This window comes from Nannospalax galili, unplaced genomic scaffold (genome assembly GCF_000622305.1).
Source record: "Nannospalax galili isolate Female #2095 unplaced genomic scaffold, S.galili_v1.0 scaffold1162, whole genome shotgun sequence".
NCBI lineage: Eukaryota > Metazoa > Chordata > Mammalia > Rodentia > Spalacidae > Nannospalax > Nannospalax galili.
The window spans coordinates 254,510-279,643 of NW_008348999.1; the positions used below are offsets into that span (position 1 = coordinate 254,510).

Here is a 25,134-nt window from a genome sequence, read left to right on the forward strand (position 1 = left end):
TATAACTCTTTTTGTCAGCTGAAATTCCATGACACAAATCAGTTGCCATCTAAATTAAGTGTTCCTTTCATATGAAGTGATAAATGCCCTAGAGATTAATCAAAAGACAGCCAAAAGCCAAAATCTTAGATTAAGTCCCACTTCAGAAATGCAGAGGTGGTGTGGCCAAAGTCTGACCACTGGTGAATGGGCAGGTGACATAGTCCACTGGTGCAATGTTGCCAACATCAGCAGGGTGTGTCATTTACCACTTATCAGGGGTTGCTATTCTTCAGAAGTAGCTTTGAAATGTTAACAATAGTATGGGAGGAAGAAGAGCAGTCACAAGACAATCCACACTCCTGCCAGACTGCCATACTAGTTTCTTTACTAAAGGAGACAAGATTTTACTTAATCAAACAGAATAACAGGATGAAATCAGTTACCCAAGAAATCCTCCAGGCAGCTATAAGATTAGGCCTATTTGAACAATCAAGAGTAGAGACATCGCACAGGCCAGAAGATCTAAAACAACACAGAATTCAAACACATATCTTTTTAAAGGATGCTTTCACACTAAAATAAATACAGTGTTTGTTTTATGCCTTTCAAATAACTACTTTTGAATTTGTTTTGGGAATCAGAAAAGTCAAGGTTTTAGAAAAAGGAAGGAAAAATATGAACGGTTAAATCCAGTAAATAAATCCAGGACTTATTTTCTTCATTTTTTCCCTTGTCTTATTACTTCTTCTACTACCACTATCAAATACTTGATGTTATTAATAAGTTTTATTATTTGGCTGCCTATGTGAGTGATGGACAATGAAAGACCCTGAAGACCATGTCTTCTCATGCAGGCAGTGAGCAGATGCTGTGGGGGAGAGTCTAGAAAAGGAGATTCTTCAGAAATGCTGAAGGATGGGGCTTGCCGAAGGGGCAGCCAAAGTTTAGAAGAACACTTGGAGATGGCCTAGTGGCACTTGCCACCAAGCCTAATCACCTGAGTTTGATCCCTGGAGCCCACATGGTGAAACCCACAAGTTTTCTTCTGACTTCCGTGTGAGCACCTTAGTGTATATGCACACATGTGTACACACACATGCATATAGTAAACAAACAAATATTTATGTGTTAAGAAAGAACACTTTGAAGCTACCAAAAAAGATCAGATGCCAACCATGAGAGGCCAAAAATGGTAACAGAAGTGGACAGGGTGAGGGCTCTTGGAGAGGCCAAGGCTACAGAAATGCAAACCTTGACTTTGTTGAAAGGCCAAGGGTCTGAGGGTTGGAGGCTCCAGCAGGAGTATGATTAGAAGTTAAGTAAGGGATGGCCATGAGGTGAGACAGGCAGAGGTTTGTGACTAATTTATTTTATAGTTCTGTAAATATAATTATTGAATCACAATAATCATTTCAAGTATTAAAAATGAAGATGTGTTTCAGATTTTTAAACTCACATAAGAGTGTGTTACCAAGGATAAGGATGTGACTAAGTGCTAGAGTTTTAGCCAAGCATGTATGAGGCCTGGGACTCCATCTCTAGCACCACATGTATGAAACACATTTGTAAATCTTGTATCCAGGCCTCTATGTGATGCACTAAAAAGATGAGTCAGCATGGCATCTGGAATGTTCCCTGGAAGCTGTTTTGAGGTTACTAGGAAGGCTCCCCCACCTTAGGATGTGACCTGGGTTACATGGAGGGTTCACTCACAGGGGAGCCTCTTGCTCTTGGCTGTTCACTCTGGCACTACACATGTTTTGAAAGAAACACCTGTGCTGGGCTGAGGATGTAGCTCAGTGGTAGAGCCCATGGTTTGGCTTGTGCAAGGCTCTGTGTTCAATTCCTGGAACCACCACAATGAAAACAAAATGAAACGCCTTTGGATAGGTTCCATCCTATAGGGTTGCAGGCTAAAACTGTGGGTAACAGCTAAGCTTCAATTTTAGATAAATAACAAGAATGTTTTAGTGTAAACATACCAAATACCATCTGTCAGCTCCACAGCTGTTCAGACCTTCATTTGAACTTACCAGATGTGACAGGTCAGAGAAGCTAATGTGGCATTCAAAAGTAAACATGTTGTGTCAAACAGGGTGTGTCTGGGAGGTGGGGAATAAATCCCTCCAGTTGATGTTCTTGGAGAGGGCAAAGAGCCTGGAGACCAGCCACCATGACTTTCAATTTGACCATACCTTGCATGAAAAACCTTATGCCTTTGGCAGGAATCTCAGTGTCTCAGCAGTAAAACAGGGATGGGGGTGGGCAACCTCACAGGGTGTTCTGAGAGGCTCATATCTCACAGTCCCTTGATCCTGTGGGGTACTCATTCCCAAGGCCATGCTGGGGCTCGAAGGTTCCTTAGGAACTCATTTCCACCAGTCCTCCTGACCAAGCTAACACCTTCATGTCTCCCCAAGCAGACCCTATGCTTGAGCCCATCAGAAGCCTGCCCTGCTATGGTATGTAAGAAACTAAAAAAGGTTTCCTGAGTTTCCTTTTTCTGAGCACTGTGGCCTTAGGGACAGGTCTAGGACAGCAGCTGGTAAACCACTGGTCTAGGCTTAATTTATCAGCACCAGCACAGGGCCCCCAGACCCCTCTGCAGCTGCCTGATAAGATGGACAATCAGCTACCCCGCTAAGTCTATCAGACACAAGCCTGGGTGGAGGGGCCACACCCATTGGCCTAACTAGGGAGAGAAGGAAAAGGCCCTCCAAGGAAACAGAAAGCCTTTGTACTCACACACAGCCATGGTGGCTGCCTATCCTTGAGGCTACCCTATACTTCTGGCTGATATAGATGGGAGACAGATGTCTCAGTTCATCACTCAGGGCCCTCTTTATGACAAGGTGACAGGATAGCACTTGCATCCATACTCAAGAGGGAGCTGGCACCTCAGAGCTGCTTTGGGGTTCGTGGCACAGCAGAGGCTCGACAAGTGACTCAAGATCCTGAGCCCTCCAGTGACAACAGCTGGCTCTTTAACACTATGCATGTATGTGTGTGTGTGTGTGTGTGTGTGTGTGTGTGTGTGTGTGATGGGGAGAGGTATGCAGTACTTACCATAATGTCTTTTGTCCCTTAATATTAGGTTGCCCCAAAGCACACCATGAAAAGGATGACTCTGTCTTCCTGGTATCAACCTGCAGTACACCTGGGTTATGGAAATACCTGCGTGCCTGTCTCAGCTCTGCCATTTGCAACTGCTTGTGGACTTGAGATAGTTATGCTCCACTTTTTCAAACTTTATGTATTTAGGAACCCACAGGGTACCAAAGTGATGAGAACCTGTAGGTATCAGCTTCCATCCCTACCACAAATTCATGAAAAGGAAAAGGTTTATTGAGTACAGTTTTGGAGGAGTCAGTCTTTGATGGGTAGGTTATCTTGTTGCACTAAACCTGTGTTGAGGCAGTGTGTCATGGTGTATAATAACATCACCTCCCCATGAGCGTGTGCCCACAGGGAACAAGTCAGTGAATACCAATGCCCTTTCTACCCGCAGTGTTCCCCTCAGCCCAGGTTGTGGTAAGGAGAGAAGGAACAGAAACTGCAGACGCGCATGCAGAGTTGTGTACAATTTCCTCTGAATTGAAACATTCCTTCCTGGAGAGGAGGGAGACTCTTAAGACTCATGGAGTAAAGGCATCTTATAGGGCCCAGGAAGCTCAGAAACTTGTAAGATTCACAAGGTCTGTCTCCAAAGCTACATAAGCAGTAGCAATTGACATGGGGAAGAGTCTTTCCAATGAGCCAAGCTACCTCCATATTGTGCACTCATGCTGGATGGGCTTTCCTGTGATGCAGCTGGCTTTGAGTCACCCATGCTTCTGAAACTAGTCATTCATCCATATACCTGTAAGTCACTAACTCCAATAAACTTATGAGTTTAGTAAGCTAGACTTTGCTGGAATAATTTCTTTGGTCTGTGGTCAGTTCCAGTGAAGAATGCTTAGGTGACCAGATAGATGCTTAAGGCCAAGGCCCTTAAAGTGAAGATGAGACCCCATACAGGTCGGGACACTGTCAGGTCAGTGCCAGTTGGATTCTGTCCTCGGATCCCATTTTGAGGAGAGGGTAAGCCTGTGTTCAAGGGGCTTTGCTCACTTACCCTCTGTGACATCAGCATCAACAGGACGGCCTGGGAATCTGGAGCAGATGAACATTATCTCCCCACTTCCGGCCTTAGGCTCACAACCTCTGGTGCGCCTCATCTCCCAAATGAATTTTATGCATTTGCACCTGACGTGGTTGCAGGAGTCCTGAGTGGAACCTGAGCTACGTGAGCTAGGGTTGCTTTCTATACCTCTGGTTTGAGAAGAACCTGTGTTTCTAAACTCTGCTTTCATCATGGCAGCGAAGACTGAGAAGCTAAGCATGCTGTGAGCCCTTCTCTCCATCCAGGTACTAGCTTGGACCTAGAAGCATGGGCCACCCACATGCCCACCCTTTTACAGGTATCTCCTCTGTCCACTGCCCAGATTCTTTGCCCTGAGGGGAGAAGGTTGGTGGCCTGTACCCTTTGCTGTGTGGGTGTCCAGCACAGGGCCTGCTTGTGTGTCTCAGTCTTGCTCCTGGGATGCAGGTGCTGGGGTCAGGGGCCACATTCACACTCATTCCCCACAGCACCCAGATACAACCAGCCATCTCAGAGAGGTTCTGAATGCTGGCCCATGTGTGTGCATATGTATATGTGTGTGTTGTGCATACATGCATGTGTAAAAATGGGCACTTGGTAATGCTTTTCTGCCTCTTCTCCATTTCACAATGCTGTGAGGTCTCAACCATCCTTTCTTCCTTCCCAGCTCCCATTATGCACCACAGTTCAGCCAAGATTTGATTTAAGCAACTTGCCAGGGCAGCGGCTGAAATGCCAAGGGTCTTGCAGGCTCCCAGACCTAGCAGTGGTGGAGCTCTAAATGCTTTAACAGGTGACAGAAGATGGTGCCAACCTGTTGGCTTTCTGCCACTTTGTCTGTCTTTGACTCCTAGTGACCTTTTCTCACCCTCTTTTACAGCCACCTTGGTCTCCTAGGTGTTCAGTGATCAGCCCCAGTCTGTTTCTGCTTCAGGGCCTTTGCACTGCTGTGTTCTTTGCCTGTTATGTCTCTCAGATACCCAGTGCTTGGTTCTTCTGCGCCCTCCAGGTCTTTCTCAAACACCACCTCCCATGATGATGTATCTCCTGACCACACTGCAAACCAGCATCCTCTTGGGCTGGGGAGATGGCTCAGCTGGTACAGTGCTTGCCTTGCAAGTATGAAGACCCGAGTTTGAGCCCCAGAACCCATGTTTAAAGCGAAGGAAAGAAAGGGAAAAGGGAGAAAAATAAAGTGTGGTGGTATGCACTTGTAATCTCAAAACTAAGGAGGCAGAAAGAAGTGGCTCCCAGGGGTTCACTGGTCAGCCAGCCTAATTTGCTTGGTGAGTTCCAGGCTACAAGAGACCCTTTCTTAAACCAATCCAAACCAAATCAAGCAGCAATGTACCTGAGGAACTACAGCTGAGGTTACTTGTCTGGTCTTCACACACATGTATACACATACATACAGCTCCCACACACATACATACAATTCCCACACACATATATACAACTCCCACACATATACATACAATTCCCACACACATTTGCAGTGGCACACACACACACACACACACACAACCAGTACCCCATCTCTTCTCTGACTTCCCTAATTTTCCTCCTGAATTGACTGCTCTTCCTAACCCTCAGCAACATGCAACAGACTGAGCCTTCCACTGTGTTCATGAGTCCTCCTGTCCACTTTCACTAGACCCTCAGCTCACTTCTGGAGTCACTGATGATTTGCTCCCTATCACATCCCAGGGCCTTAACACCTACAGTTAACAGTCATATGTGGAGTATGATTTCTCAGCCACAGGCTTTCTGGTACTGGTGGCAGAGGTGTAAGGGAAACTGAGGGAAAATCTGAACAGATAACCCACTCTTCACTTCTGGGCCATTCCTACACACTCCATTCACATGCTCCATTCATCAGCTCTTAGGTGATCTTAAACCCAACTCCTGCAAACCACATGCACACCACCATGGCGTGCACATACACACTACACACACACACACACACACACACACACACACACACACACTTCTGATGTATATTGAACATCTCTGACATGTGGGTCAGGATGGTACTGGTTGATGAAGTTTGATGACACATGCTCAGATTGCCAATGACTTCCTAATCACCAATGACCCCTGTCCCCACTCCTCCTCAGCCCAAAAGTATCACCAAACTCTATCCTTGGGCAGACACATTTTAGACTTGCTCTCCTGTCTCCACGAGTTGACATCTCATGAATAAACTCTTTTGTGTAACTTGTCACATCAGTAATTGACATATTGTGTGACAGGCACATGTGCCAAAACAGGCCTGGTTTGGTATCAAGAGCACATGTAGTCTCAGAGAGAATCTTTTATATTTTTATTTTTAAAATTATTTTATTTTATGTGTATGAGTGTATTGCCTGCATGTAAGTAGGTGCATCCATGTCATGCAATGCCCATGGAGTTCAGAAGAATGCATCATATCCCCTGGAACTGGAGTTATAGACAGTTGTTAGCTGCTATGTGCGTTCTGGGAACTGAACCTGGTCCCCTGCAAGAGCAGCTGGTGCTCTTGACTGGTGAGCCATCTCTCCAGCCCTCCTCAGAAACAATCTTGACTAAGTTCAGAAGTCATCATTTTATAGCTGGCTAGATGTGGGCACATTCAGATCCTGAGTCTCCATCTCTAAACATGATGACATTGTCTGGGGAGAGCAATCAGTAGGAAACTTGAAACAAGCCTGGCCTGATACCTCACATATGGAAAGGTTGCTCCCCCTTGCCCATGGAGAGGGGGAGTTGACAAGTGCCATTTTGTAAACACACAATAAAGCTGGCCAAGCCCCAGCTGTGAAATCAGGGAGAGTCAGCCATGCAACGTACTGTTCTCCTTGCCCAGCTGAGGCAAAGGCTCTCTGAGGGCAGTGACAGAACTTAGGGTGCTTGTTTTTGCAGAGAGGGTAATAGGAGGCCAGGAGGAAGGGGGTGACTGTAAGAAGACCCTTGGCTACCAACCTGGGGAGTGCAGATCTCGAATAGGCACCAAGGTGCTGACTGGACCTGGCCTGGGCAGCCTGTTTGCTACTTGCACTCCGACCTCAGCATCAAGCCTCCCTTCCATGGCTGGTGTCCTTGAAGAGCTGCAGTAGGCCAGGTAGGCTCTGGGCCTTGAAGCTACATTGCTCTTTTGGTCTAAGTGAAGAGTTGAAAGACTTTTTCCAAACAGGGCCAGGGAGTAAACAGTTTAGGCTAGGTGGGTCTGTGACAACTGATCAACTTGGCTACTGTAGGCACTATCTTGGTGAGGTGGTATAGCTGTGTTTTAAAGACAGGCAGTGGGCTACAGGAATGGCTCAGTTGTTAAAGTGCTTGCCTTACAAGCATAAGGACACAAGTTTGATCCCCAGAACTCATATGAAAATGCTGGGCATAGTGGCATGAACTTTTAATCCAAGTGCTGGGGAGGTAAACAGGTGGATCCCTGGGGCTCTCTGGTCAGCCAGCCTAGCTAGCCTAATTGGTGCACTCCAGGTCAACAAGAGATCTTGACTCTAAGGAGGTGAATGGGATTCCTAAGGATGACACACAAGGTTGCCCTCTGACCTCTACATGCATGTACATACACATGTACCCCCACACACATGTACTGGGTTTGGCCCCTGAGTCACAATTTGTCGACTTTTGGTTTCTGGGCCACTTCTCTAAGTGCCTTTCCTGTCATATTAACATCCATTGAATGTTAGGCCTAGATCTTCAGTATGCCTTCTCACCAGGAAAGGCACCTGTAAGGAACAGAGTGACCAGGCCGCCCTGTTACCCAGTTCAGTCCTATTCAAAGTCTGTGGCACTGTTAGAACCCAGGCGCATGCCCCAGTTCCCTCAGCCATTTCTTCAGAGCCCAGTCCCACTGAGTCTCATGCCATCCTTGATCACCCATGGAGTTGTGATGAGACAGGCATCTGTGAGAAAGCTGAGGTGGTAGAAGTGAAGCCAGGGACTAGGAGGATGGCTCAGTCAGGAAAGTACTTGCTGTGCAAGCATGAGGATCCCCAGCACCCATGTAAAAACTGGGTGTGGTTGCAAATGTCTGTAACCCTAGGACTAAAGGAACTACCACGGGCAGCTCCCCTGAGCTCCTGGTCAGCCAGCCTGGCCAGTTGGTTAGGTCTGAGTTCACTGAGAGACCTTGTCTCAAAAAAAGTAAGGTGAGTTCAGGTCAACTGGGGCTACAGGGAGACCCTGTCTCAAAAAGACAAAAAAAAAAAAAAAAAAAAAAAAAAAAAAAAGATAAGGTGGCAAATGATAATAGAAAACACCTGACATCAATCTGTGGCCTTCACATGGACATGTGTGCATGTGAACATGTACTCCCTACATGCACACATATATACTGCATACACATACACACACATACACACACATACACACACACACACACACACACACACACACACACACACACACACGAGGATAGAGAGACTAAGTCCACCTTCAGTGTTCAGTGGTGGGACCAAGCCTGCCCACAGCTTCTGGCTTACATGCAGATGACTCCTACTGGGCCTTACAGGCTCCTCTGTGGCTGGTTGCACTAGTTGGCAAGGCCTTACAGATTCTTCAGGGAGTTCTTAGTCTTAGGGATGTAAGAGTCTGAGAAAGGGCCTTTCCAAGTGGTTATACCCTGGCCAAACTGAGGGCTTGGTCCAGGGAGGATGGAGAAGCTCCAGAGAAACATCCTGTGCAGCCTGAGGGTCCCAAGAGGGAGTTGCTGTCTCAGAAGGGCCCACTATGCAGTGGGGGAGGGGGAAGAAACTTTATTTTTCCTTGAAGAGAGTTCCTCATATAGGGAATACTTAGCATAACTATTTATGAGACCCACCAGGGCTCCTCAGGGCAGGAGGCAGGGTGGTAGGGGCCAGTTTTCCTTTCCACTCCAGAAAATCCTTCCTCTGTTCCCACAGCCCGAGGAACAGGAAGGCAAGATGTGGCCAGGAACTCAGATGATTATGTTTCCAACTTGGAGCAACTTCAGAGACAGCCATTTATCAAAAGCACCACTTGGAACCTGGGAGATGACTTAGTAGATAAAGCACTTGCCATGCAAGTCTGATGACCTGAGTTGGGAGCTTCAGAGCTCACATAAAGCCAGATGTGGTAATGTTCCCTTATAATTCCAGCACTCTATAGCAAGATGGGAAGCTGAGACAAGAGAATCCCCAGGTGCTTGGGAGCTGATCACTCCGGTGTATACAGAGGAGAGCAAGAAACTGTCTTAAACATGGTGTAGGGTGAGGATAGAGCCGGGGAGGTTACCCTCCACATGTGCACCTCGGAAGTGAGCACGCCCCACATACACACACAGATTAAAGAAAAATAGCACCACCCTGGATACAGAGGGAGTGAAGACAATTAGATAAAAGCCAAAAGCCTCCAAAGAAATGCTGAATTCTACTGTTGAAGACTCAGAAGTGTCCATGGGCCGGAGACATGGGCTCTCGGGGCGTCTGCATATTGAAGGATTGCCATGGGCCTCACCCGCCTTTGACTCAGTGTCCTCAAATATGAATTTGGCTTCCTCCAGCATTGTCTATTTTCTCTGTGACAAACATCATTCTCTCAAATTTTTAAAAATAGACTGTTCCAAAATAGTTTCAGAGGATCTGGGATCTAGGAAATGACCCAGGGGTAATTACCAAAGCCTGACACAAATAAACATACTTAGTGCATGCAAAGGAACTTGTGCCTGTGAAGGAACTTTCTTTCAATCTTGTGAATGAAAACTCTGTTCTCCCTGAAACTCATTTCCTGCATGTGGGAGGACTGGTGTTATGGAGGGGTTCAAAAGGCCTACCTCTGGGTTCAGACCACCACAGTACTCATTCAGTCTCTGGTGATGGGGGCACTCACCCACAGCACAGGAAGGTGGGCATTTCCTCAGTGCTTATAAAGGTCAGACCACCTCTGCCCAGAGCGAGGATCCTGCACTAACACCCCCTTCCTTGTTGGCACCCTCCCAACTTATCCTTGTTTAAGTCATTCTCCAAGTTACACAGCAACTAACATAGATCACTGACAGCTTGCTTCTTCACATACATGTGTTCTTGCATATGTGTTAGAGTATGTGTGCATGTGTGGGTGTGTATGCGGAGGCCAGAGGTCAACCTCAGGTGTTGTTCCCCAGGTGACTTCTACTGTGTTATATGAAACAGGGTCTCTTTCTGGAACCTCTTTACGTAGGGTAAATTGGCTGGTCTCTTGGATCCACCAGTCTCCACCCCACAAGCACTGGGATTATAAACACGTACCTGGATTTCTATGAGCTTTCTGGTGATCAAATTCAGTTCTCATGCTTGCATAACAAGCACTTTACTGGCAGCTATCTTCTAGCCCCCAAACACAAGATTCTTTTGTGTGTTTATACACATGTGAATGTCCATATAGAGGCCAGAGGTCAGTCTTCTGTGTTGTTCCTCAGGTGCCGCTCACCTTGTTATTTGAGACAGGGTCTTTTACTGGGACCTGGAGTTCTCCAAGGAGGAGAGGCTCACTGGCCAGCAAACCCCAGGAGCCCACCAGTCTGTGTCTCCTCAATACTAGGATTACAAACGTGTGCCACCCTACCTGGATTTTTAAGATCGGTTCTGGGGATCAAAGTCAGGTCCTTATATGTTAGCACAGGAAGAACTTTCCTGAGTGAGTTATCTTTCCAGTGTCCAAGCACAAAGTTTTAACTCAATAAGGTAAAACTGTATCTTGTTAAGTAGAAATTCAGTATAATGTAATATTATCTGGAAGGCTAGTTTAGATGTGGAGAGTGATGCTACTTGTAGCTACTCTTTAAATATCTAGGTATCTAACTATAAACTCAGTCACTAGGCAGACATTAGGCAATTTGATCCCAAAGCTGAATCTGCATGATGAGATGTCCTTTTATGGAATTGGGTGCTTTTCATTCCTATCACGGTGTGTACCTGACTGTCCCAAGAGCCAAATGATACAGGCAGGGGTGGGAATGATCTTCATGTAAGTTCTGAGAATCATGATAGGGTGGGCCTACCATAACCCTACAAGTTTCCACTGGTAAAATCAGGGATGCCTGGGCTAGCTCACCAACATTTGTGGATAAACTGTTTTCATCCTAGAATTTTCTATCCATTTTCTCTTCCAACTGTCCAGGTTTTTCTTTATGTAAAATTTTAAAAAAGATTTCTTTTGTTTATGTGTGTGCATGTATTCTATGTGAGTATATATGCCCAGATGTGTTCAAGTGCTTGCAGAGGCCAGAAGAGGGCAGCCAATATCTTGGAGCAGGAGTTGTAGGTGGTTGTGAGCTGCCCAACAGGGTCTGAATTCAGGTCCTCATTACTGAGCAGGAAGTGCTTTTAACCACTGGGTCATTTCTCTAACCCCACACTTCCCAGTTTTCTTCATGGAGTCTGAACCTGGGGTTGCTGAGGTGTGGTAAGAGTTTTCCTTCTGGAATTAATTGGCAAAATAATACATAATAGTCTGGCTATAGGCAAATATTTAACCACAATGAGAACATTTTTTTTTTGGTTGGTAGAAATAGACAATCTAGAAGCTCCTGTGAGGTCCAAGCTGCAGTATATTCACTGACAGCAAACAGCAACTGTGGCTCAGCTAACATGCTCTGGCTCAGGGAGGAGCTGGGCAGCAAATTTTATACCTGTCTCTACATGAAGCTATCACAAGAGTCCCCAGGGTGTAGTTCCAGCTCTCCCACTCCTCACTTATCTGGCCCACAGGGACTTTTGTCTCCTTGGTATTTCTGCTTTTAAACTAAGAATTATTTTAGAATTATTATTGCTGCTGAAAAAGAACTAAAAATATAAATGGAGAGTTGTGGTTTTATCACCATTTCTGTAAGTGTGTCTTAGGGCAGGGACCTCAGGTGGGAAACTACTTCTTCTGAAGTTGCAGGAACATGTGGCCTTTGTTCCACAGGAGATCAGCTCTATGAGATGTGCGTCAGCTACATGAGGCTGTGCCAGGTGTCCCTGAGTGCTGCAGACTTTGTTCTCTCAAGTTCTGGCCATCTTGCCTTCTTAACTAGGATTCAGTCAACAGCATCTGTGTCCCTTTGTGTCTCTTGTGCAAAGTCTGCACACAGCAAGGACTCAATGATTTAAAGTCATTGTGTGCAGGCTGGAGTAACGGCTCAGCTCTTACTGGCAACAATGAGGACCTGAGTTTAGATCCCCAGAACCCACACAAAACTTGATGTGGCAGCACATGTCTGTAATCCCAGCGCTCCTACAGTGAGATGAAGGGTGGAGACAAGAATCCCAGGAAGCTCAAAGGTCAGCTAGCCTGGCACACACAGCAGTGACAAACAAGGGACCCTGTCTCAAACAAGGTAGGTGAGTACTGACACCTGAGATTGTCCTCTGACTCCCATATGTGTACTGCTGCATGCACACACTCACACTTACACACAGTCACTGTGCAGCAGGTTGGATTACAGTTATCTTGCCTGAATTCACTATAGGTGGGTAGAAAGCTCCTGGCTCTCGTCCCCTGATGCCTAAGTGGTCCCTATAGTTTCAGGGCTTATAAAAGGACTCCAGGTCATGCAATAGAAACACAGGACCTGTATGGGAGGCATATCTAGAAAAAAACCCAAGACTTTGAGCACTAGTATGTGGTTCTGGGCACAGATAAACCACAGAAGGCTTCTCTGTTTCTTTAAAAAGAAAAGAACATTAAAATTTTATTTGTGTGTGTGTGTGTGTGTGTGTGGTGTGGGGGAGTATGCATGCTTATGGTGCATGTGTGGAAGTCAGAGGACAACTTTGTGGAGTCCATTTTTTCCTTTCCTCTTTCTTTGGGTTCCAGGGATCAAACTCAGATTGCCAGGCTTTGTAGCAAGTGCTTTTACCTGCAGAACTATCTGGTCAGCCCATGCCCTATTTACTAACACACTAGGTAGGATGTGTTCAATGGAGAGGACACAGGAGAGACAGTCCTATACCAAACCCTCAAATGACCAGAGTATGTCTTCCTGACTTTTCAGAATCCACGTGCCCCTGTCTTCTTGGCAGAGCCTGATTGCTATACTGATGGTGGGTGGTGGGCGAAGTCACTCACCAAAAGGCTGTGAGGAGGGAGCACAGTGCATGAAATTGGCACACATATGAAGGCAGCAAAATGGGGGTAGTGTTCCGAAAGAAGTGTGGCAAAACAACAGCTTCCAAAGCCTCAGGCATCTCTGGGAAATCAGAAGTGCCTGTGTGTCTTGTTCCAGAACCAAATAGATGCCAGAGAGAGAGAGAGAGAGAGAGAGAGAGAGAGAGATCCTCCCCTGCTTAGGCCTAGGACTGACAACTCTGTTCCTGAGGAATGTAAAGAGGTAATGTATGTGTGTGTGTGTGTGTGTGTGTGTGTGTGTGTGTGTGTGTGTGTGTGTGTGTATGTGTTATTCATGTTCATGTGTGTACATGCAAGTGTATGTATCTCCCCTGAACTATTTTCTGGCTGTCACCTATGAGCCTCAGTCTGTACGCCACTGTCTACCCTGAAGAAAACCTTCCCATATGTACATATATGTGTGTGTGTGTGTGTGTGTAAAATTGCATCTGTGTGGTGGGGAGAAAGAACAGGAGAATGTAAGGATAGCGTCGCCATTTCCTCCTTCTAGTCATCCTTCAGTCCCATCCCCACCTCAGAACCAGGTGAATGGGTTTCTGGGGCTCAAACTGGCAACTCAGAAAAGACACAGACATACGCTCCAGCATGACTTCTACTACAACTTTGTGAGTTGTTCTGCCAAGTCCCATGGCTTTCCTCTGTTCCAGGATGAGGGAGAGAGGCTCACTGTGAGTAAAGAGGTGATGCCAACTTGGAGGTGCCTGGCAAAGTGCAGCACAAAATGCAGTCTTATGGCAGCTGTGGTTCAACAGCTTGTTTTCTTTTGACAGGAGACAAGACAGCCAGCTCCTGGGGTGATTCCATGGTAAAGGTATTCTAGGAATTGGTGGGGGTATTGTTTTCTCCTGGTTCCCTGGCAGTAACCCGGGCATGCATCTGCCCACTGCTTCCTCCTGGGGGGCACAGTGGGTGGACTGGCTGGTGGGACTCACATAGTCACAAGCCATCATTGTGTACCCCTCTGTAGACAGCATCAACAGCTGCTGTTCACAGGTGGGCAAGTCAGGGAGGATGGGGGGTGCACAAGTGGTCAGGGATAAGACACAGAAAAGCCTTTTTGTAGTACGTCTTGAAGCACAGGCCTGTTGTCCCAGATACTTGAGAGGTTGGGGTGGGAGGATCTCAAGTTCAAGGCCTGCTTCAGCAACTTGTTGAGACTTTGTTTCAAAAAAAAGTAGAAAGAAAGCTGGAGATATAGCATGAGGTAGAACGCTTGCTTAGCATGCATGATGTCCTAGTACCACAAAAAAAGAAACAAAAAGAAGAAAAGGACAAGAGAGACAGCTTAATTGGTAAAATGCAAATGGGAAAACCTGGACTTGAGCCCCTAGAACCCACGTAAGTCCTATGTGGTAGCATACACCCCTTATCCCAATGCAGGGGGAGGTGCAGACAGGAGGAGGATCCCTGGGGCTTGTTGGTCAGCCAGTCAAAGGAGAGGGGAAGGGAGAGGAGAAAGGGGAGGGGGGGGAGGAGGGGGAATGGGAGAGGGAGGAGGGGGAATGGGAGAGGGAGCTGGAGAGGGAGCAAGAGCACAAGGGAACCTTTCTTTCTGATGATGGGGGAGTCAGGCCTCATTCCTGGAGTCAAGCAGAAGGGCCAGGGGTCCCAGCACAGTTGGTGACCTAGGCCTGTGGGAGAGGAGACATGCTTGGCATCAAGGCTGGAGTGTTAATGAATTCCGGGAGGTCTGGAGGAGGTGACCTTCTTGAACCTCAGTTGTCATCTTTCTACTCGTAATTAATAACTTCTACATGAATAGCACCATGAATATTAAATGAAGGATGGCATGTGTGTCTTTGCTGAGTAGAAAAGTGTGAGCCCTTGCCAAGTGCCACTCATTGCCTGCACTTATGCACCTGGGCTAAGATCTTGGCCTTGGCCTTTGCCCATGCCTGTTGTGTGAAATGTTCCCCATAGGCTCATGTGTTTGAAAACTTGGTCTCTAGCTGGTGGTGCTATTTTGGAAGGTTGTGGACACTTTGGAAGGACGGCCTTCTTGGAAGAATTAAGACATCAAGGGCGCACCTTGAGTTTTATAACCTAGCCCCACTTCCTGTCTCTGGCCTCTGCTCTCTGACCACAGATGCAATGTGACTAGTCTCCTTCAGCTCCTGCCACCATGATGGACTGAATCTCTCTGAACTGTAAGTCAAAATAAACTCTTCCTCCCTTAAGTGGCTTCTTGTCGGCTATTTGATCACAACCAAGTAACTAATACCCTACCCCAGGTCCCAAATGCAAGTGACTGGTCCAACCCCTCTGAGTGTCCAGCATGGCTTTCTACTGTGCTTCTCCATCCAGCTCTCCCCTAACTATCTTCCAGCCATCACCTGGACGTCTCATAAGTATTTCCAAGTCAGTGTCTTCCCTAAAGAGAATCCTCTTACAAACCGTTTCCTCATCTACCTACAATTCTACAATGAATGCCATTGCTTTTGGAATAATGAACTGTAATACTCAAATTTTTAAATGAAGGATAACACAATTTCATGGTTTAAGAAACCAAAAGAGGGGCTAGTGAGATGGTTTAGTGTGTAAAAGCTCTTGTAGCACAAGTTTGGGTCCCTGGAACCCACAGAAAGGGCAGGTGCAGTGGTTCACATCTGTAATCGTAGCACTCACCTGGAAGCTCATGGGCCAACTGGCCGGCCTGGACTATTTGGGGAGGCAGAAACCACCAGAGAGACCTCGCCTCAAAAGGGAGAAGGTGGTAATTGACTCTTGAGAGTAAACCTCTGACTTCCACACATGTACTATGTAACATGGGTGAACACACACACACACACACACACACACACACACACACACACACATTCAATAATAACAAATTTTTTAAAAGCCAGAAAAGTAAGAGAGACAGAGATAGAGATGGACTGATAGGCAGACAGACAGATGTGAAGATGGCAGGCTAGCATTTGGGCTACAGTGTCATGGGCCTTATAATTTGCCCTTATGGATCCCTTCTTTCTGACGAAAATTACATATTTTATTTATGGCTGCATTTATATAAAGACAAGTAAGTGTACTTGCTCTTTCACCTTTAATGGATCATTTTCTTTCTTTTGTGAGCTCTAAGCCCTGTGTTCATGGAGGGGCTGGTTGAGCACCTTCTCTGTGCCTCTCAGTATAGTGGGTGAAGGGGAGGGAGATGAGAGGGAGCTGGCAGTCAGGACTGTCTGCAAAGTCCCTTGTCACCTCTCTGGTTTCAGTATCATCACATGCAAAAGGGAGATAAAAATACCTCTCCTAGGGCTGCTCCCAGTGAAAGGAGATAACTTCTGTTGCACACAGGCTGTGTCTCCTCTCTGCTTTGAGTCAGGGATCTAGCCACCATTAGAGGAGGAGAGGTCAGGAGAGGCATCGAGTTGGTGAAAGGTAAAAGAAGAAAAATTGTTAAATTGACAAGAAGAAAAAAAGAAATACTCATGACTTTCAGTCATAGCTAAGATTAATTTTCCTAAAACAGGGGGTTCCACAGAAGTGGAGGAAAGGCCGTTTAAAGGATACAACAGCCCCAGGGCAGTATCCAAGGAAGAAGGGCCTGGCTTCCCTCAGGGTCTCTCAAGGTCCTGGGACGTTGGCTGACAAGAGGGAAGAGGGGGAGGGTGGGGAAGAGGCAGAGTCATTTTTTCATCAGAAAGAAAGGGAGGAGGAGGAAGGAGAGGAGGAGGAGGAGGAGGAAGGGGAGAAGGAGGAGGAAGAAAAGGAGGAAGAGATGGAGAAGGGGTGGGGGAAGGAGAAGGAGGAGGCCTCCTCTCTGTAGAGGTAAGACAAAGTCAGGGCGACAGCTGTGGGTTGGCACAGAGGAACAGAAAACGCTGTTTAAGCAGACAGGAAAGGCAGAGGGCCTTAGGATCAAGAGCAGGGAGGGGTCTCCACTGTGCAGAGGCTAGGAGGCACCCTATGTATGCACATGCATGTGGAGGCCAGAGGATAAACTTTAGAATCCTTCCTCAAGGCAGTATCCACCTTCTTTTTTGAACCCTGTGCTCACTGGCCTGGGGCTATCCAAGTAAGCTAGGCTGACTGGGCAGCAAGCCCTGGGAATTCACTTGTCTCTACCTCCCTAGTGCTGTGATTACAAGTGCAAGTAACAGTGTGACTTTTTCTCTTTCCTTTTTTTTAAAATGTAGATTCTGGGGAATTGAGCTCGTTTTTGTGCTTTAGAGGCAAGTACTTTAACTGATTAAGCTATCATCCTATCCTGGAGTTATTTTATCTGTAAGAAGATCCTCAGAACATACCCTTCATATAGAACTATCATCATCCCCCTTAATGAGATCAAAACTAGCTATAAAATTGTGGGACCCAATGCATGACAGATACATAGACCCCTTATTAATAAATTATGAAGCTGATGTACAAAGCAAAGGGAGTGTTCTTCCCTCTGCCTGCAGGTCCCTGAGGGATAGCCTGGGGCACAAAGGAAGCCCAGTGACTTGTCCAAGCTCATAGCTGGTTCATAATGGGTCCAGATTCCAAACAGGACTTAGTAGCTACTACTGCCAACCTCTCCATCACTAACACATAAATAAAATATATGTGGGTTGCATAATGTTTTAAAAATTAATTGCGGGGGCTGGGAGATGGTTCAGTGTGCAAAGAGCTTGCCTCATAAGCCTGAGGACCCGAGTTTGACCCTCAGAATTCATGTAAAGTAAAAAAAGCAGGGCACAGTGCCAGGCACTTGGAATCCCAGCACCAGTGGGTTAGAGGTAAGAGGATCTTTCAGGTTCCCTGGCCAATCAACCTAGACTAATTGGTGACCTTAAGACCAATGAAAGACCCTGACTCAAAAAAGGAAGTGGGTAAAGGCACTGTCACCAAACCTGATAACCTGAGGTCGATCCTGGAAACATACCCACATGGTACAAGTTGTCCTACTTCCATAAACACACACACACACACACACACACACACACACACACACACACAACAATAAATAAAATGTAAAAAAATACACAATAGAAAACAAGGTGAATGGCATCTGAGGAATGACATCTGAGGTGGTCCTCTGGACTTCACACACACATGCACACACATACATCTACATGAACATGTGCCTCACACACATATCTCCCTCCAATTACTAAAGGAATCTGAACTTGAGGCCTCTAGTCTTGCTAAGTATAGCAAGTATCTCAAGAGAGAAAGAGGACTCAAGAGAGAGCCGGCGAACTCTGAGTTCAGTGCCCACTGAAACTGCTGACTAGGGCCCAGCGCAAAAGAGAGGGTCATAACTGCTTTATCACCTTTGGATTGGGCAAACAATTGTCTCCTCCCACAGGACTCTTATAGAGGTTGGCTACTGCTGAAATATGATGATTCCCTGGTCTAGAGTCCCAGGAGGAAGAATGTGCAGCTAGCCACCTCATGAATGTGCACAGTGCACTCAGAGAAGGGGGTGGGGGAGTTTGGGCAATGGCTTTCTGTGAGAGGTTCCAGTCAGTATCACCCAGGCAGAGTGGAGATAAGGAGCCAGTTGTGTGAGTGTGTGCCAGCGTGGAATGCAATACCCCAAGGTGCGCCCCACACAAGGGCCCTGAAATGGACATGCCTTCTTTCATCCCTGAAAAGGAATCAGCATGTTCCTGCTGAGCCCCAAATTTACATGACCACAATGGTTTGTCTGTAAGCAACTGGATGTGCTTTAATGCAGAAGGAAATAAGCAGAAACAAAGCTACACTAAAGTGTCATCCAAAGGTGTCAGTGAGGGGCAGAGGAGATGGCTCAGTGGGTAAAGTGCTTTCCACATGAGCCTGATGACCTGAGTTTGGGCCCCCAGAACCCACTTAAAAGCCATAAAAGTTGGAAGTAGTAGTGCAGGTGTCTGTAATCTCAGTGCTCTGAAGGGGAAAGGGAGGTGGAGGCAGGAGAATCCCTGGAGGCACTAGTTAACCTGGCTTTGCAGCTGTGAACAAGACAGATTCTGTCTTGAACAAGGTGGAAGGCGAAGACTGACACCTGGGGTTGTCCTTTGACCTCCACATGTGTGCCATGGCATCTTTGCATGTGTGTGTGTGCGTGTGTGTGTGCACACGCGTGCGCACACACACACATGAGTTATGAGTAGGAGGTGACAGAAGTGAGGGTGTGGAGTGTCAAGGCAGGAGAAATAACACAAGGATCATAGGACTATGGGGCAAGGTGCCAGAAGGCCCCTGCCCCAGCTCAAGGACTCCCTGTGACATGGAAACAGCTGTGTACAGGGCTCTGTAGCAGCTGGTATGAGGTCCTGTCCAACCCCCACCTCCCCTGATGGAATCCGGAGACTTGGCTGGGCTTTAGCCAACAGGAGGGAAAGAGGCCCTTGTCCATTTCTACCATGGGCTAAGGTTCTGTACAGAAAACATTGTTCCAGAAGAATGCACAAAAATTAAAATTTATAAAACTGAGGGCCGTGGCCAGCACTCCCTCAGAAGGTCAGATTATATAATGATCTAAAGGAACCACCAAGCCAAGCTGAGAGGAGGTAGGGGGTGGAGTGGGAGGGGGAGACAGGAGTGTGATTCAGTTCTGTGTTCTTAGTGTGCATTTGGATTGGACACTCTCTCTTTCAACGTGTTATTTACTGGCCTCCCAGTATATGTCAAGTTATGGCCTAGGAGCTACGGTGCCTGACTTCTCAAAGGTTCTTCTCCCTGGACTGGTGCCAGCTTTGAGCTTTAGTGTGCCCTATTCAGTCATCACTTGTTTCTAAATGGCTCACATAACAACTCTAAGTGCCAGACCCCAAGCAGAGGACAGTGGAGCCCAGGGAAGGGGGGTGTGCAGAACCACTCAGGAGGTCAGATTCTTGAGAAGGGGGCAGACACAGGAATCTGTTGGGGGTTCAAAGTGTCCCACGGGGTTTAGTGGGTGGTTTCCAAGGTTTGGAAATTTTCCTGAGGTAGGATTGTATTAACTAGCCCCTGGTAGATGAGCAGGTGTGTGTGTGTGTGTGTGTGTGTGTGTGTGTGTGTGTGTGTGTATGTGTGTGTGTGTGTGTAGGGGAGGGTACCCAGACAGCCAGGGACCTGATGCAGGTGGTTATGAAGGGTGAAGCTGGATGGGCAGAAGACATCTTGGGCAGGTACACAAGGGCCGATCAGGGGAGGCTATAGACAGGACACAGGGCAGTGCTCAGGGTGGGACAGGCCTGACCACAGGAAAGATAATGTCAGCTGGCAGCTATGGTTCAGGCTTTGACCATGGACCTAGCTGAGGAACTATGGAACTACTGACATGTATCACTAAGAGGTCTGGGTGATTAAGCAGGCTCCGCTCCTGCAAGGAGCAGGAAACCTTGCCTGCCTTGCATATGTACACTGGCAACAGCCCTCTCTGTGCCCTGACACCATCTTAGGTGCCACCAACCAGCTGGCTATGAGATTTGACACAGCCGCTATCCCTAGCCTGGCTTTGCCATCCATACACTGGAAACTTGAGCCAGGCAGTCCTCCCTGATCTCCCAGTGTGTCTTCTGTCAAGCACTCATCACTCCAGGCATGCAGGGGTGACCCATGCAAGGTCCTTACCAGGCTTAACCTAGAAGCACTAATGTTGTTGCTATATTATCAAAAGCAAGAAACAACAGCCTAGCTATCTGCAGGGGAGACTGCTGAGCGTACCCACATCCCACATCCGCAAGTCAGTTTTGCTTTGAGAACATCATCTTCTAGACCACCACCACTGGGCACGCTCCATGTCACTTCTGTTTCACAAGTGAGCTCTGTGGAGTCAGTTGTTATCCTGCCAACAGGGGAGAAAGCTGAGGCACTGAGATGCTGTGATTCTTTCCCACAGGCACTGAATGCACAGGTGTGACACCACAAATGAATAGATGGATGGATGGGGCTCTGACAGGCTCTTCCCTAAAAGGTGATCCAATGTCTTATAGAAGCCAGAAACTATGCTTAGCCTCCCTTGTAATTAGAGAGGCATATTTCAAAGGGGCGTTTCCTACCCATCAATTTGACCAGGATATAAGTGAGGGAGCATGTTGGGGAACTGCTACATTCATAGGTGACCATGAGCATTATAAACTAGGGTACAGCAGGGGAAACAGTTTAGTCCCTAGAAAACTTTGCTGTACAAGCATGAGGACTTGCGTTTGATCACTAGAACCCACATAAAAAAAAATCTCAGTGTGCTGGTACACACTTGTAATCTCAGTACTGGGGATGTGGAGACAGGTGAATCACTGGGGCTCTCTAGTCAGTCAGCCTAACTGATTGTGAGCTCCAGGACAGTGAGAGGTTCTGTCTGAAACAAAAATTGATAGCACCTGAGAGATGACAGCTGAGGTTGTCCTCTGTCCTCCACATGCATGCACACATAGGTGCAGCCATGCTTTTATACTCAGGTGCACCTGTACACACATAAACATGTATACAGATGTACACAAAGATACACACAGAGAGAAACTGGTGTGATCTTTAGGAGGATAGTTTTTGAGTATTTACCAACATTTTAATTGCACAAAATCTTTGTGTCATAAATTAAATTCTGGGCTGGGGTGTAAGCTAAAAATTTACAATCACAGGTAGGTAAAGCTCTACCTACAAAGACCACCATGACAGGCTGCATCAGTCACCCAGAGACAAGCCTACTTGGCTTACCTGTCTCTTCCCAGTGACTGTAGAAATGTTCACATACTCTCACTGCAAACACAGAATGCCTCTTACCCCAACATCTCTCTGCTTCCCAGAGTGCTTTGCAAGTCCCCAGAAATACTTGCTCAACTAAGAGTACCCTGGGAAAGGTTCAACTGCTTACTGGGCCAGCCCCATGAGACATCTGATGTCACCCACATCTAGGGGAATTACACAAGGGCTGAGATGGAATTTCATTTGACACTTTCAGCCATCCTCTGTGCTTTTGCCAAAGACTGCAAACTCTCTATAAAACTGCCAAACCCAACATCTCTTCACTAAGCCATGACCCCCCCCACTTCATCCAAGGGCAAGACGCCAGACCACTATGCATAACTAACTGTGACAATCAGGCCTAGGAGAGCCCCTAAGTGCTGCTGGACCAGGGAAGACCTGAAACAGGGAAGGAGATCCTCTCTGCTCTGACCTCTGGTTCTGAAGGGCAGCTATAACTGCGTCACGGAGACAGGATAGAGACACATCCTGTCTGAGTTAGTAGCAAGAAGTAGGGTCCTAAGTTTCTCCCACAGCAGGAACTCTGCCATAAATCAAATGGGGGAGGGTAATCTGGAGTAGTGTACAAGCAAAGGCTGTATCCTCATTCATTCTGGGAGGGAGGTGTTTGCAGATGTTGATCAATTGAGGTTTGAAATGGGAATCCCAGAGAATTGTTTTGGGGGTCAGGGGATCCTCTCAGACCAAGGAGTGGCTACAACTTCCTCATTGTGCAAAGTGAAATGAATATAGCTGTATCTATCTTCCCTTTCTTTAACCCAGGCCTGATGCATGTGCACCCACAGGTAGATGTGTGTACACACAGATGAACTCGAGTCAGTGTTAGTGAGGAGGTGGGCAAGAAGCCCCAGCCCTAGCTGAGGAGCTACTGGCAATTGATAGCTGCTGGCAGAGGGAGAGACGGTTTTCTTTAAGGATATGATGCTGAGAAGGTTGACCAGGCTCCAAGGGACAGATCCATACCAAAAAGCATTTGGGGAACACAAATTAGATTCAATAAGGTCTTGAAAAAAACAACAGAGGACACAAAGTCCATGAGGGAGGGTAGTAAGGTGAGGCTGGAGATGAGGGAGTGGGTCTGAATAGGATCAAAATATTGTATGAAATTCTTAACGAATCAATAAAAATATTTTTTAAAAAGAACTTGAGTCATGCACACACTTAAATACACAAACGCATGGGAACTCAGGGCTCCACACTCTCCGGTAAAGTAAACGTCAAGGTGTTGGACATTTCTGAACACAGCTGAGTTACTTGTATCTCCTTAAAACCAATGAGATTCCAACTTTGTAAATTCTTAAAACCATTGATTCCAGCTTTGAAGATACTGAAACTGGAGCAGAGACAGGTTTACATGCTGATGATTCCTGTACAGGCAACGAGGTGAATGCATGGCTGCTGTAGTGTGCTCCCACAGCCACAGACCACACATCATCAACCATAATACCTACTCCACACATGTGAGACTGGGGCCCAGGGAAACCTCCACCACATGCATTTCAAGGACTTAACAAAGAGTAGTGGCAGTCTGGGGATGTAGCTTAGCTGGTAGAGAGCTTGCCCAGCATGCCCAGGGCCCTGAGCTCCATTCAAGGTACTGCATAAGCCCAGTGTGGTAGCACATGCCTGTAATTACAGTTACTAATGAGGTAAAGGCAGGAGGATCAGGATCAGAAGTTCTCAGTCATCTTTATATGGCCTGCTCAAGCCAACCTGAATTACACAAGCTGTGTTTAAAAAAAAGTGTCTCCACTATCCCTTGTTACCCTGTTAGTAATTTAATAAAATCACCTTATACGCTCTGAGTAGCTTCTCTTTGACAGTTTCTAGCCATCAGACCTACCACCAAGGTGAGGTGTAACATGAATAAACAGTCATGTTCTTTTAAGAATAAAACTTTAGCTTGCCAAAGCCCAAGAGCAAAGAAGGCAGGGCGGGCAGGAGAGGGGAGAGAAAAGAGGGGAGAGGGGAGAGGCCCAGAAATGTTTTTAGTATCCCCAAAGAACCTCATCGCCCATGTCACCAAGAAAGTGAAAGTTAAAAAAAAAAAAAAGCAAGCAGCTTTATTTTTTCACAGTCCCCCAAATAGTCAAGAGTAACGGATCCCGGCAGGGTCCGCACCTCTCCCAGAGCCTGCAGGAGTCCAGGAGCTAGGGCGCCAGAGGGAAGGGAGGAACTGCTGGAGTTTCAGGGAGTTTTCCCAGATTAGGGGCCGGATTCCCTGGTGCGACCCGACCCTGGCGGGGCTACAGTTTGTGTTGCCTAGTCTCAGTAGCTGAAGGCTTGGTAACTCCCTCCCTCTGGTCCCAGACCCTTCCCAGGCCCCACCGTAAAAAAGAAACTGACCAGGCAGGCCAGGAACCCTATGGTGGCCTCGCCAGGCAGGGCGCCATCCTCCCGACCAGGGCGTCCGGCCTGCGGCCCCGGGGTCTCGGGCCCCACGGCGCTCGGTGCACTACCATGCGGGCGGTGGCTGGCCTGGGATCCCGGACGGTCTCCGGGCACTCACCGGGGTTCGGGGACAGGGACGTGTCGTTGGGGCTGCTCATCGCCTTCTGGGTGGGCGCAGCGGTGGCGACCTGCCTAGGACGATACGCGGCGGCGGGGGTTCCCAAGGCGCCCGGACCACGCGAGTTCTGCACCTGGGGCGCTGCTTGCTCCGCGCGACTGGCCGAGGGGAGGGACTCCCGCCCCAGGACAGGCACATTTCAGTTATTTTTTCTACAACTTGGCCATGAGGTTTCCACCCTTTTTTTTTTTTTTTTTTTTGACACACACTCTAAGGCATTTTATTACAAAAATTGGTAATATACAGTCATCATAGGAACTTGAAATTCATCATACATTTACTTCATTTTTAAGCTTGACCTTCTAGTAAATCTTTAGCTTCATTGATTTTTGGCTGCTGTGTAAGGAGACCCTCCTTTGTCTGGATGACACCCGCCCACTTCCGAACTCTTTCTTCCGCGCTCTTTTTTGCGCCAGGCTCGAAGTTTGCCCTGTCAGTTTCCATCTGTCACTACCCGATAGGGAGGTTGTGGTTCCAATCACCCCCAGCGCTCCCTGAAAATCTCCCAGATGTGACCCAGTGGCCTGGCTGGGCACTGTCCAATCAGAGACAAACCTGCGTTTCAAGTCTGTTCCGCTGTTTGGTTGTTGCTTAGCCAGAGACAACCTAGACAGGCTTTACCTTTTAAAAATTATTCCTTTTAATTAACATTAATAGCTGTGTATTTATGGGGTATGGT

At 47.2% G+C, this 25,134-nt stretch overlaps 1 protein-coding gene across 1 annotated transcript in view; it reads right to left on the reverse strand.

Moving 5' to 3' along the window:
* Gypc (glycophorin C (Gerbich blood group)) overlaps positions 1–24,645 on the reverse strand; it is a 45,887-nt gene extending 21,242 nt beyond the window's left edge. Inside the window, exon 1 of the mRNA XM_008846135.3 lies at positions 24,396–24,645. Within this exon, the coding sequence (XP_008844357.1) occupies positions 24,396–24,435 (40 nt within the window). The 5' untranslated portion in view covers positions 24,436–24,645. The remainder of the gene's footprint in view (positions 1–24,395) is intronic.
* Between the last annotated feature and the right edge of the window lie 489 nt (positions 24,646–25,134).